Source organism: Dipodomys merriami, unplaced genomic scaffold, assembly GCF_024711535.1.
Source record: "Dipodomys merriami isolate MVZ:Mamm:240054 unplaced genomic scaffold, mDipMer1.0.p SCAF_497, whole genome shotgun sequence".
NCBI classification, from domain to species: Eukaryota; Metazoa; Chordata; class Mammalia; order Rodentia; family Heteromyidae; genus Dipodomys; species Dipodomys merriami.
In genome coordinates this window covers 161,437-175,526 of record NW_027206065.1, presented here as the reverse complement: position 1 = coordinate 175,526, position 14,090 = coordinate 161,437, and the positions used below count along the sequence as shown (strand labels likewise).

At 41.5% G+C, this 14,090-nt stretch overlaps 2 protein-coding genes across 3 annotated transcripts in view; one reads left to right on the top strand and one right to left on the bottom strand.

The window, feature by feature from the left end:
- Positions 1-148, bottom strand: part of LOC138809387 (zinc finger FYVE domain-containing protein 26-like) — a 72,177-nt gene extending 72,029 nt beyond the window's left edge. For both annotated transcript variants that reach the window (XM_069995901.1, XM_069995903.1), the window contains exon 1: positions 85-148. The gene's annotated coding sequence lies outside the window, so the exon portion shown is untranslated. The remainder of the gene's footprint in view (positions 1-84) is intronic.
- A 1,600-nt stretch (positions 149-1,748) lies between these two features.
- Positions 1,749-14,090, top strand: part of LOC138809405 (DNA repair protein RAD51 homolog 2-like) — a 28,704-nt gene continuing 16,362 nt past the window's right edge. Inside the window, exons 1-4 of the mRNA XM_069995929.1 lie at positions 1,749-1,899; positions 3,486-3,599; positions 6,397-6,510; positions 6,779-6,895. Of these exons, the coding sequence (XP_069852030.1) occupies positions 3,516-3,599; positions 6,397-6,510; positions 6,779-6,895 (315 nt within the window). The 5' untranslated portion in view covers positions 1,749-1,899; positions 3,486-3,515. The remainder of the gene's footprint in view (positions 1,900-3,485; positions 3,600-6,396; positions 6,511-6,778; positions 6,896-14,090) is intronic.

Below are 14,090 nucleotides of genomic sequence, written 5' to 3'. Positions count from 1 at the left end.
AGGCAGGGAGCAAGGGCGGAAAGCACACTCCCTATTCAGGGGGAGGAAAGCGCATCTGCCTTCAACCAGGCGTCTCACACTCACCGGCTCCGGGCTCCCAAAGCATTAGGTGTTCCCGTGCAGCCATGTTTGAGGCGAGTCAGGTGACTGATCCCACAGAGAACCGTGGGTGGGGGGGGGCGGTGACGACTGAGCGCGCCGCTCCCATTGGTTCACTGGAGAGGAAGATGCAAATTAAGCGCCCGATGTGTTTGAGTCACGTGACTCTGCCTCCCGCGCTCTCTCCCGCCCTCGCTCCAGGAAGGGTAAGCAGCTCTGAAAGCTGGCTGGCTACCTGGTGTGGGCCACGTGACCGGCCCTCCCCTTATACTATCGGTTGTGCGTCCGGCTGGACTGGTGGTGGGCAAGCCCCTTTTTCTCTCTCTAGCATCTGAAGTCGACATTTCCCTAGTGCCAACCAGAGACAGTGCTTTAACAGGATTCCTTTCTTCTACTTGGGCTCTTTTATAATCACAGAACTCTACACTTTGAATTCTCATCGTCTTCTGTTTTTCTTTCTTCATTTCTATTGCTTTATTTTGTTCTACCCCTGAATAAGGTGCTGCAGGTCATTTCAAAGTGCAGACCAATACTTAAGATACAGTGGGGGCAACAGCATAAAGATAGCTAAATCGTAAAGATGCACAAGGCAGCTGGCACAGAAGAATCCAGAATGAGCAAACTAGGCACCCTGTAATCTGAGCTACTCTGGAGGCTGAGATTTGAGGATTGCGGTTTGAAGACAGCCAACTCTCCGGGAGACTCTTATCTCCAATTAACCACTAAAATGCCGAAGGTGGAGTTGAATCTAGAGTGGCCGAGAACCAGCATTAAGCAAAAAAGCACAGGGTCAGCGCCCAGGCGGAGTTCAAATTCCAGGACTGGCGCGTGTTCACACACACACACACACACACACACACACACACACACACACGCACATAACGAGCAAAGGCCTTTTTTCGAAAAACCTAGGATTCTGAAATTACTGTCTCTCAACAGTTTATTATCCCTCATCTCCAAACGGCGCTTTAATGTCAAAGTTTCGACTCAGATGTTCCCATTTGTGAGTTTCAATGTGAGCAATTTCTGCAAGCCTTTTCTAATTGTTTTCGCCTTCGTGGGTGGGGCGGGGACGGGGGCGGGGATTGGGCAGGAGGTGCCGGTGGCAGGGGATAGTAGTGGTAAAATCCGTATTGAGGATTGAACTCAGAGCTTTCCTAGCGCTTTACTAGCGTTTGAGCCACGCCCGCCCTCCCGTTATTTTCCTTTTCGTTTCTCAGACAGTCTCCCACTGTGGATGGGCCTTTACCCCGTCTTCTACCTCAGTCTCGCTACCTCAGTCTCACACAGCTCAGATCACTATTACTGGCCCTTTAGGCAATTTTTAGATGTTGTGAAGCAAGAAAGAAAACAAAGAAAGTTCCGATCAAAGTTTGCCTTGCTTCACACTCAGCACCCTGACGTTCCCCCATCGGATTCCGAGAATCTTTAAAAGGAGAAATAAGTGGGATTCATAGCGCCTAGGCTGAGAGGATTCGAACTACAATTCCCAGCAAGCAGCGGAACCAACGTTCAGCCTGCTTCTGATTGGATAAATGGTGAAGGTGTCCACCAATCACCGTTCAGGTTGTTGCTTTGTGGCTCTTTCCGCGGGAAACTGAACAGAGTTGCGGGGGAGGGCGGGGGGCGGGAGTTTGAAAGTTGGATGTTGCCCACCGGGCCGTGGAAAGTTGCTTTGGGGTGCAGTTGTAGGGAAGTGTGTGTGTTCGTTGTTTCCTGCTCCCTCCCTGGGCCTGTGGAGATTGAATAACGGGGTAGCGGAGAGGCTCTATTGGGTGCTGGGCACACCCCCTTAAGCCGGTAGGGATCTTCAGGGGAGGCCTGCCTTGGGTCCCCGGGCTTCTGGCCTTCTCAGGGGAGGCGGGATGCTTGGAAGTGACCTTATTGGACAATTCTATCTATCTATTCTATCTATCTATCTATCTATCTATCTATCTATCTATCTATCTATCTATCTATCTATCTATCTATCTATCTATCCATCTATCTACTTACCTACCTAACCTACCAGATTTTGGGTGAGGTTTTCACTCCCACCCCACCCCCCCTTCCACTTCTTGCAGTTTAGGATCTAGGCAGGGAGTCTGCCCTTAGGGGAGGTTTGGGGACTGTCTCACTTAAGGCAGGGTTGAAGAATCCTAATCTGGAATCACGTTCATGGATTCGAATGCGTGCCTCTCATTGGCTTGCTGTTTGCATGTTTCTCAGTAGTCTGTAAAATGAGAGATAAAACATCCAAAGCGCTTGGAACTGTCTCTAGCATGTACTAACTGTTCAATAAATAGTAGTGGTGGTTGTTATTTCTCAGCTTTCATTGGATAGCTAACATGTTTCAGCAAGAGTGAAATCTTGCATGTGAGAATGTAAGCAGCAAGAGGAAATTTCAGTTTGTAGATAACACCTACAATAAATACAATCTCATTTGATTCAGGTTTGTTCTGACAGAAAACGGCAAGTTTAAATATGATTATGGACTTACAGTGTCATGGTCAAGTGGATAGTTCTCAGAGTTGGACTGTCTGGGTACAAATTCTGGAGGACGATAGATTAGCTGATATTTTTAGATTACTTTTCTCATGTCTAAAAAGGAACCAAGCTGGGTGCTGGTGGCTCACACCTGTAATCCTAGCTACCTTAGGAGGCTGAGATCTGAGGATCACAGTTCAAAGCCAGCCCAGGCAAGAAAGTTGGTGAGACTCATCTCCAATTAACCAGCAGAAAATGGGAAGTGTTGCTGTGCTCAAAGTGGTAGAGCACTAGCCTTGAGCTGAAGAGCTCAGGGACAGCACCCAGGCCCAGAGTTTAAACCCATGACTGACAAAAATAAATAAATAAAATAAAAAGGAACCAATAATTTCCTTGTAGTCTTACTGGGAATATTAAATGTAATAATTAGGGTTAGGTTTTGGAACAATATTAAGTTGTACTTGAGAAATTTAGCTATTATTCGTACACTGCAATGGACAGACTTTCTTTCTTTTTTTTTTTTTGGTTGGTCGTGGGGCTTGAACTCTGCACTTGGGTGCTATCCCTGCGCTCTTCAGCTCAAGGCGAGTGCTCTACCGCTTGAGCCACAGCGTCACTTCCAATGGACAGGTTTTCTAAGGAAAGGTTATGTTGGGAAATATCTCTTGAAAGCTAGTTAATTCAAATAAAATTTATAAATACCCTGATAACCTTAAGATGCTATATAAATGTCCATTAGGGTTACAGTTTTCTCTGTGCATGTCTAAACATGTTCTAATATTTAAAGCACTTTAAGATTCTATAGCCTTCCTTAATTTTTATCAGTAATCATTATGTTTCATTTTGCATCAATAGATGCTGTAGTAATTTATTATAGGCCATCCACTATAGTAAATGTTACTTTGTGATGTTTCCTCTAGTTTTTTCCTTTCTTTGCTGGATCTGAAGGCATGAGTAGCAAGAAACTAAGACGAGTGGGTTTATCACAAGAGCTGTGTGACCGTCTGAGCAGACATCGTATTGTGACTTGTCAGGTAAAAGTCATGTAATTTTTTTTTTTTACCTAAGAAATTTTATGTACAAATTAACTGTTAAGAATACCTCAGCTGGGTGGCTCATGCCTGTAATCTTAGCTACTCAAGAGGCTGAGATCTGAGTATCACGGTTCAAAGCCAGCCCTGGCAGAAAAGTCCATGAGACTCTTTATCTTCAATTAACCACCAGAAAACCAGAAGTGGCACTGTGGTGCAAGTGACAGAACACTCACTTTGAGCTGAATAGCTCAGGGACAGTGCCCAGGCCCAGTGTTTAAGCCTCATGACTGGAAAAAAATATATATCTCAATACTATCTACTCAGGAGGCTGAGATCTGAAGATCACAGTTCAAAGCCATCCTGGGCAGGAAATTCTGTGAGACTTATATCTCCAAGGAACTACTCAGAAAAAGCTGGAAGTGGTGCTATGGCTCAATGGTAGAGTGCTAGCCTTGAGCACAGAGAAGCTCAGGGACAGAGCCCAGGCCCAGAGTTTAAGCCCCAGGACTGGCAAAAAAAAAAAAAAAGGAATGCTTTCGTAACTCTGCATCATGGATTATAAAATTTTAAGTTCAGGGGCTGGGAAAGTGGCTGAGTGGTAGAGTGCTTGCATCGCATGCATGAGGCCCTGGGTTCAATTCCTAAGCAGAAAAAGCCATAAGTGGCGCTGGGGCTCAAGTGGTAGAACACTAGCCTTGAGCTGAAAGAGCTGAGGGACAGCGCCCAGGCCCAGAGTTCAGGCCCCATGACCGGGGGGAAAAAAAAAATCACAGCTAGGCACTGGTGGCTCATGCCTCTAATCCTAGCTACTTGGGAGGCTGAGACTGAGGATCAGGGTTTGAAGCCTGACTGGGGAAGTCTGTGAGACTCTTGTCTCCACTAGAGTAGCCAAAAAAAAAAAAAAAAAAAAAAAAAGCTGGAAATGGAACTGTGGCTCTAGTGGTAGAGCCCTAGTCTTGAGGAAAAAGAAGCTCAGGGACAGCAGCCAATCTCTGAGTTCTAGCCCCAGGACTGGAAACAAACAACAACAACAGCTACAAAACCTTAGGTTCACAAGAAAAAAATTAATGCCATTTTCTATAAATTACCTAGGTTGCATTTTTACATGCAATTTCATATATTGAAATCAATACTTTCACATTTTTAGGGGGAGAATAGTCATGGTATAAGGTAAAGTTCACCTGTGTCATTTACTTGGGGCTCTAGAAGAAGTTAAATTTTGTAGCTACACGAGAAATATGACTGAAATGAAGAGATAGTATTCAATGAGAATCGTCAGGATGATTTTCTTATTGATATAGGCCTGAAAACCATAGAGCATATGTTGTATTTTTGAGCACAATAGTGAAATAGATTCCTCTCAGCAGTGCTAAATTTTTATTTTAAGATTAAATCTTTAATAAGACAGGTTTTCAGAGTGTACTATATATTTTTGGTAAAGGTCAACTTTGCTTTCTCTGCTGTATATTTAATACTTCCCATGTTCTTTTTTTTTTTTTTTTTTTTTGTCGGTTGTGGGGCTTGAACTCTGGGCTTGGGTGCGTTTTCTGGTGGTTTATTGGAGATAGTCTCACTGACTTTCCTGCCCAGGCTGACTTTGAACTGTGATCCTCATATCTCAGCCTCCTGAGTAGCTAGGATTACAGGTGTGAGCCACTGGTGCCTGGCCTAATATACAGCAACTCCCCCCATGTTCATATTTTGAAATGCTCTTGCAAGTATGAAATCTAACATTTCATTCTATAATTGGCTCTATTGTCTTTTCTCTAAGTAAACTTTTGACTTAGAAATAAACACATTCTCAGGGCTGGGAAGGTAGCTCAGTGGTAGAGTGCTTGCCTAGCATGCATAAAGCCCTGGGTTTGGTTCTTCAGTATCACACAAATAGAAAAAGCCAGAAGTGGTGCTGTGGCTCAAGTGATAGAGCACTAGCCTTGAGCAAAAAGAAGTTTATAGACAGTGCCCTGGCCCTGAGTTCAAGCTCTAGGACTGGCAAAAAAGAAAAAAAAAAGGAAAAGAAAAAGAAATAAACACATTCTCACTTGACCTTTTTAGCAGTGTAATGTCTTGTAAACTTGGATTGGATGTTGCTGTTGCTATGTGATGTCACTTGGTATGACCTCAGGCATATGTCAACTGAATTGGATAAGTAGACCGTTATACTCTCTGGCACCAGTGGCTCATGCCTGTAATCCTAGCTCTATAGGAGGCTGTGATCTATGAATTGTGGCTTGAAACCAGCCCTGTCAGATCAACCTTTTTATCTTCAGTTTACTGGCAAAGAGCTAGAACTGGAGGTATGGATCAAGTGGTAGAGTTAGATCTTAATTATAAATATATATGAAAACATATAACATATACAGCGTAGATGTACAGAGTACCAGTCATGAATGAAAAACCATGGGAGGGTATGAGGCTCAGAGTTCAAGTTCTAGAACACACACACACACACACACACACACACACACACACACATACACACACACACACACACACACACAGAGACTGGTGTTTTTTTTTAATCAGATCTTTTAGTTAAGGTGTATTTAGGGTAAGAATACTATGAAGAATGCCTGGGACTTGGGGTGTAACTCAATGATAGAACACTTGTTTAGTATATGTAAGGCCCCAAGTTCAATCCCAGGTATAGAGGAAAACAAGAGTTCATAAACCCTGGATCTGTGATACATTGCACTTATATCTACAGTATCAACTGAAAGTTTCCTTTTAATTTAAATTTTTTGTTCCACACATTTAAGAGAGAATGTAAAACACTTTCCTTTTTATGTTTCTTTAGGACTTCCTAGTTCTTTCCCCATTGGAACTTATGAAGATGACTGGTCTAAGCTATCGGGGTGTCCAGGAACTTCTGTGTCTGGTCAGCAGGGCCTGTGCCCCACTGATGCAAACGGTATATGCCTGCATATATATTTAAAATTATTTAATTATTAAATGATGATTTTACCTCAAAGATATATTTTTGGTAGAAGCAAAATTAGAGATGTATTGTTATATTATCCCAGCTGCCGGGGAAGCACAGTAGATGGATGTGGTGGTACCAGGGAGGCACAGATAGGAGGATTATAGCCCAGGCTGCTAAAATTCAAAGGGTATGAGGTTGCTTATGTTTTTTGAATAAGTATGGAGGCTAAAAAGAACTAAATCATCTTGTCATTCAGGCTTACGGGATAAAGATACAAAAGTCTGCCAATCTCTCATCAGCATTTCTATCTACCACTCTTGCTGCTTTGGATGAAGCGCTGCATGGTGGTGTGGCATGTGGATCCCTCACAGAGGTAAAGGAGGAACTCTCCATATCTTCTACTGACTTATAAGCTTCATAGCCAGAAAGAAGGATTTAGTCTAAAAGAGACAAATTATTTTATGAACACTAATCTGAATTAAATCTTAAGTACTTCAGCGGACTGTAGGATGCACCCTCAGTCCCTAGTATGGTTGCTCTGTAAATGGTGTTAAAAAAAAACTCTATTTCTTTGACTCAACTCAGAATGTAATGAACATTATGCAATAGTATGATAAAATATTTTGAGTGAATTGAAATTAGGAAAGGAAAATTGCAATTTTGTTAACGTTTGGGCAGATAATACCATACTGTTAAAGTGAGCTACTTTTATTTCATGTTGCTGATAAACGTTGGTTCTGTGAGGTATTGGACTATCATATTAGTTAATATTGTTGCATAACCAATTACCGCAAAGCAAAGTGACTTAGAAGACAAAAACTGTTTTTCCCCCTCACTTTCTTTGGGAGTGGCTTAGTTCAGCAGTATTGGAAAAGGATGCAGCCCTGCAGGAGTAGGAGGATCTAATTCCTAGAGGGCTCGCTGACATGGCTGGTGGGCTGACATGGCTGGCGGGCTGTTGCTGGTTTTTCTTTAGAGGCCCAGGTTCTTCTGCACTTGGGCTCTCCATGACTTCCTCAGGGTGAATGGTCTCATAGAAGGCAGGATGGAAATGGTGGTAACTTTGACGGTCACGGCCTGGAAGTCATACACCATTTGTACCACATTCTTTTCCCTAAGAGTAAATCATTAGATTCAGTCTACTCTGAGAGGAAGGAATATTAAACCTCACTCTTTGAAAGAAATGGCAAAAGTTGAAGACATTTGAAAAGCACTATAGTTTTTCTTTTCCTTGAAAGCTGCCAGTATGTTTATGGTATGATATTTTATACTGTGTTTGCCAGTACACACCTAAGGATTTGCTTGAAGGTACTAGAGGAATAGATACTTTCAATTAATTTCCAAAGAAGAGTAGATTTCTTTGCTTACTTTATTTGTTTATTTATTTATTGTGATGGAGATTGAACCTAGGACCTCAAGTATGCTCAGCAAGCACTCTACCAATGAGCCCTTCTTATCTTCTAATATTCATGATTTAACTGAAAAAAATTTTTTACCTTGAAGATAGAGATCAATGTGTGTGTGTGTGTGTGTGTGTGTGTGTGTGTGTGTGTGTTTGTGTGTGTGTGTGTGTGTGTGTGTGTGTGTGTGGTAGAGTCTCCTGGACTTTCCTTCCCCAGGCTGTTTTTGTACCATGATCCTCATATCTCAGCCTCCAGAGTATCTAGGATTATAGGCAAGAGCCACTGGTGCCTGGATTACATATTTTATTTCTTGTCTTCCTAGAGAGCTTTGAAAGTGTGTCTAGTACATGTAAATTAGTCTAGTGGATGGTTAATGAATATTTTTTTTTAATTTTTTTTTTTGGTCCAGTCATGGGGCCTGAACTCTGGGCCTGGGTGCTGTCCCTCAGCTCTTCAGCTCAAGGCTAGCACTCTACCACTTGAGCCACAGCGCCACTTCCGGCTTTTTTCTGTTTGCTTATGTGGTGCTGAGGAATCAAACCCAGGGCCTCATGCATGCAAGGCAAGCACTCTACCACTGAGCCACCTTCCTAGCCCTATTATGAGTATTTTAAGGGATCTGCTGTTGTGTTACTTTGCCACCAGATGGTGCCAGAGTCAATATCACAATCTTTTCTAGGATCAAGTTAGACCTGAGAACTCAATTACGGTTTTTAACAATAGTAATCCAGTTATAAATTTACTTACAGGACAAAAAATTGAATTTAAGGAAGATTAACTAAAAAAAGGAAGATTAACTAATAAGTGCTTTATTTATTATTTATTTATTTTTTTGTCACTGGGCTTGAGCTCTGGGCCTGGGGGCTGTCCCTGAGCTCTTCAGCTTAAGGCTAGCACTCTACCACTTGAGCCACAGCACTACCTCGGGTTTTCTGGTGGTTAATTGGAGGAAAAGAGCCTCATGAATCTTCTTGCCTGGGCTGGCTTTCAACCATTATCTTCAGATCTTAGCCTCTTGAGTAGCTAGGATTACTGGCGTGAGTCACTAGCATTGGCAATGCTTTTTATTTTTAAGACTCATAATAATATCCACTACTTTTCAACTTAGCTTAAATTCTTTGTGAATTTTTTTATTTTTTTCTTTTGGTCGTGGGGACCTGAACTCTGGGCCTGGACACTGTCCCTCAGCTCTTCAGCTCAAGGCTAGCGCTCTACCACTTGAGCCACAGCGCCACTTTTGTCTTTTTCTGCTTATGTGGTAGGAGGAATCGAACCCAGGGCCTCATGCATGCAAGGCAAGCTCTCTACCACTGAGCTACCATCCCAACCCCAATTCTTTGTGAATTTTAAGTGGCCGAGTTGGGATATAAATACTCTGCTTGTTAATGCCATGTTTTCTGCTTTCCTGTTCTGAGCTACAAGCACCCTCTTCAATCTTTTTTTTTTTTTTTGCTTTTCAGATAAGCATAGTATCTAAATTAATTGTTTGTTTTTGCCAGTTCTGGGGCTTGAACTCAGGGCCTGGACACTGTTCATGAGCTTTTTTTTTTTTGCTCAAGGCTAGCACTCTACCACTTGAGCCACAGCGCCACTTCTGGATTTTTCTGTTTACGTGGTACTGAGGAATTGAACCCAGGGCTTCAAGCATGCTAGGCAAGCACTGTACCACTAAGCCACATTCCCAGCCCAATTTATTCTTTCTTAAGAAATAAAGTTTATATATATATATAAAATATGTATCTGGCATATATTTATGAATTCTTAGGAGTTCCAATATAAAACCTTGAACAAGCAGGGTATGGTGGAGCAAGCCTATACTTCTAGCTACTTGGGAGACAGAGTGGAGGATTGCATTTTGAGGAAATAAAAGAGTTTTGGGGCACAGAAGTTAGAGAGACCCTCTCTCAGTCAATGGCTGGCCGTGGTGGCATGTACCTGTTATCCCAAGTTATGAGGGAAGCACAATGGCCTGTCATCCCAGAGACTAAGGGAAGCACAATAGGAGGATCTCAGTCTAGGTGGGCCTGGGCATAAACTGAGACCTTATTTTGAAAATAACCAACATAAAAACTGGTGGAGTGGCTCAAATGGTAGAGCACCTGCTTAGCAAGCACTGGGGTCCCAAGTTCAAGCAACATATTGTCAAAATAGCACACCAACCACCACCACCACCACCAATACAAACCAAAGACTAGAATAATACTATAAATCTTGAAAGTAACCATGGACTTCTCTCTAACCCTCTTTTGGGAAGTGAACTTCATTTGGAATTTTCACTATTCTCTATCATAAAATTTTATTTTGGTTTATTTTTGAACTTTTAAAAATCATATGTCTGATTAAATCATATCTCACAATTCTTCCATAAACTGTTTTTCTCACTGTTATTTCCAAAATTTATCCATGTTATTATAGGTGGCAAGAGTATAATTCAGCTTGACTGCTGATCATAGTTGTAAACCTAATATATTCGTACATACACACACACACATATATATGTATTTTTGTTGTTGTTGTTGTTGGTTGTGGGGCTTGAACTCTGGGCCTGGGCGCTGTCCCTGAGCTCTTCAGCTCAAGGCAAGTGCTGTACCACTTGAGCCACAGTGCCACTTCTGGCTTTTTCTGCTTATGTGGTATTGAGGAATCAAACCCAGGGCCTCATGCATGCAAGGCAAGTGCTCTACCACTGAGCCACCTTCCCTGCCCTGTATGTATATCTGTCTATCTATCTATCTATCTATCTATCTATCTATCTATCTATCTATCTATCTGTCTGTCTGTCTGTCTGTCTGTCTGTCTGTCTGTCTGTCTGTCTGTCTGTCTGTCTGTCTGTCTGTCCATCTATCTATCTATGGTAAACAAATAACTTAAAGCTTAATGGCTAAGGGATATTTATTATTTCACACAGATTCTGTGAGTCAGGTATTTGAGAACTGCTTGAATGTGTCTAGTTCTAATCTCTCAGGAGATTATAGTCAAGATATTGACTGAAGACATCTATAAACCTGCCTGGAATTGGGGAAGCTGCTCCAAGATGGCTGCGAATTTGGTCCTGGCTGTTTGCAATCCTTTGCCATGTGAACCTCTGTGAACTGATTGTCTTCATGTTGTGAAAGTGTACTTTCCCCCCAGAATGTGATACAGGGGAGCAAAATCAAAACGGCAGTGTCTCTTATGATCCAGCCTTGGAAGTTATGTATACTTTTACTTAGTACTGGGGCTTGAGCTCAGAGCTTGGCACTCTTCCTTAGCTTTTTCACTCAAGGATAGCACTCTACCACTTGTGCCACAGCTCCACTTCTGTGTTTGTTTTTGGGAGGTAAGAGTCTTATGGACTTTCCTGCCTGGGTTGAACCTTGATCTTTAGATCTCAGCCTCTTGAGTAGCTAGGATTACAGTGCCACAAGTGCCAACTTCTTTATTTAATTAAAAAAATATTTTATTTTTGAGTTGGTCCTAGGATTTGAACTCAGAACCTGGGTACTGTTCCTGAGCTTTTAAATTTTTTTAAAAAAATTTATTTTATTGTAAAGATGAGTTACAAAAGGGGTATGGTTACATGAGTAAGATAATGAGTACATTTTGTCCCTGAGCTTTTTTGCTCAAGACTGGCACTTTACTACTTGAGCCACAGCTCCACTTCTGTTTTTGTTTTTGATAGGTGATTGGAGTTAAGAGTCTCATGGATTTTCCTGCCTGGGCTAGCTTCAAACCACAGTCCTCAGATGTTAGCCTCCTGAGTAGCTAGGATTACAGGCATGAACCACACTGGTGCCTGGGAAGTTTTAGTGTGTGTGTGTGTGTGTGTGTGTGTGTGTGTGTGTGTGTGTGTGTGTGTGTGTGTGTGTGTGTTGATTTACACTCACAACGTTCAGATAAAAGCTCAGCCCAGTTTATCCCTTTACTTGATCCTTGTGAGATGCCCATCTGGACACTGACCTACAGACATTTGAGGTAATAATTGGTTGTTATTTTAACACTGCTAAATTTGTGGTAATTTGTTGCACAGCAATAGAGAAATGAATACAGGTGTCATTGGAGGTACTTAAGTTCATGTGGAAATGATTGAGAGAAGAAGAATGTGTCTGGAAACAATCAGCTGCCATTTTTATAGCTACTCTTTCCTTACTTTACTTCACAGTTTTAAAATTTATTTATCGTCACTTTTGATTGGTGTTAACTGTACCAAATCTGGGTATAGAAAGTTCAGCTCTGAGAGATTCTTCCCTCGGAAGCTGAGGGGAGACTCAGAGACACCAACTCTGCTGTATTGCCAAATGGAGTGAGTTAAGGGATTTTGTCCCTTTCTTTGAGAAAATCAAATTCCTTACTTAAGGAATATATGTACAGACAATTCTGAATCTATTATAGCTGAAAATGGTAAAGAGAAGCTTGAAGCTCAACCTTTGAAAGATTACATTGTGAAAATCAAACCGATCATTGGCTTTTTCATATGAGAGAAAATAAATCAGTATTTTGGAACCTTGTTTTTTTTTTTGGGGGGGGGAGGGTTGGTCATGGGGCTTGAACTGTGGGCCTGGGCGCTGTCCCTGAGCTCTTCAGCTCAAGGGAAGAACAGCACTTGAGCTACAGTGCCACTTCCAGTTTTCTGGTGGTTGATTGGAGATAACAGTCTCATGGACTTTCCTGCCTGGGCTGGCTTTGAAATGTGAGCCTCAGATCTCAGCTTCCTTAGTAGTTAGGATTACAGGTGTGAGCCATTGGTGCCCAACTTTTGGAATCATTTTTAAAAATTACCACCTATTAAACATTGTTCCCACATCCCTCTTCTACCCTCAATGACCAATGGAATTTTGATACTGTGGATATACTGTACATCTGTTTCTGTTCTGTGTGTATGTCTGTGTTTCATATATAAAAGAACAAGCACTCCTCCTACCTCCCCACCCACCCAGGCTTCTTCAAAATTAAATTTCATTCTTGGGGCCAGAGTCACCCCTGCTGAGAGTGCGTGAGATAGACACTTGTTAATATGCAAAAATAATTAAAGATATCATCAATGCAAGTATTTTCGTAAGCAATCTAGAGATTGCAGACTAAAACTGGTCCAAACTTGTGTCAACAAAGAGATACAGTATATTATATTACTTAGTTGAAGAGTATGTGTAGGAGAGCCAACCTGAAGGATTACTAATGTTTACAATATGGATAGTGATGCCTCAGCCAGTTCTTTGCTGTTAGTCATGAGAAATGATTCCATAGAACATATCTACATTATTTGTATTTCCCAAGTCATTTCAATGCTTTGTTCATGATCTAAGGAGACCAGGCATCCATCAGTAGAGGAAGTTTTGCTCTGAAATTGATTCTTTTACTGGCTCAAAAAGGTAGTCAGGATGCTAGAGTCCTATTTTAGCATTCCGATTTTTTCTTGGAATGAGTCACATTATAGTTCTTTTTCTTTCTCATTGATGGGGTTAGCTGTTGCCTGGGAGATGGTAAAGCAGGGGTTGTAAACTCACATGCCCACAAGGGCTAGGCATATAATAGAAATGCATGAAGTAGTGAAACCTGAAGTTTACATGCTTTTTTAGTATATATTTTGGCTGCTTACAACTGCACCAAACTAATTTTTCTTGCACATAGGTCTGCAGGTCTGTAAAAGTGGGCTTTGTTTTATTAAAACTAGTCAATTTCAAAGATGCCACACTTTAGCAACACGGTGGGGATAGTAGAAAGAAATTTCAGATGGGAATTCCTTGAGTGTGACCTGTTGACATGGTTTGTTTATCCTGACCAGTTTTTTGTTTTGTTTTGTTTTGTGAGGCAAGATAACCAGGCTTCTGTCCTAAAGCAGGATTTAAAAGAACTTATTTATTGTTATTGTAAAGGTGATATATAGAGGTCTGATGGTTATATAAGTCTGATAAAGAATACATTTCTTTTTAAACAGTGTTTCCTCCTCTCTCCCAGTTATTTCCTCTCGTCTCTACCCACAAGTTGTATAGTTCATTTTCAACATAGGTTCTAGTGAGTATCACTGTTGTATTACTTCACCCTTTGTCCGACCGTATCTGTGCTTCCCCTTACCCTCCTAAAGACAGAAAAACAAACAAAAGGAAATGAAAATAAAACAGCAACAAAGAAGAAAAAAAGGAAAAAAAAAACCTCTTGTTTTTACTTCCTGGAGTTCATTTCAAGCAC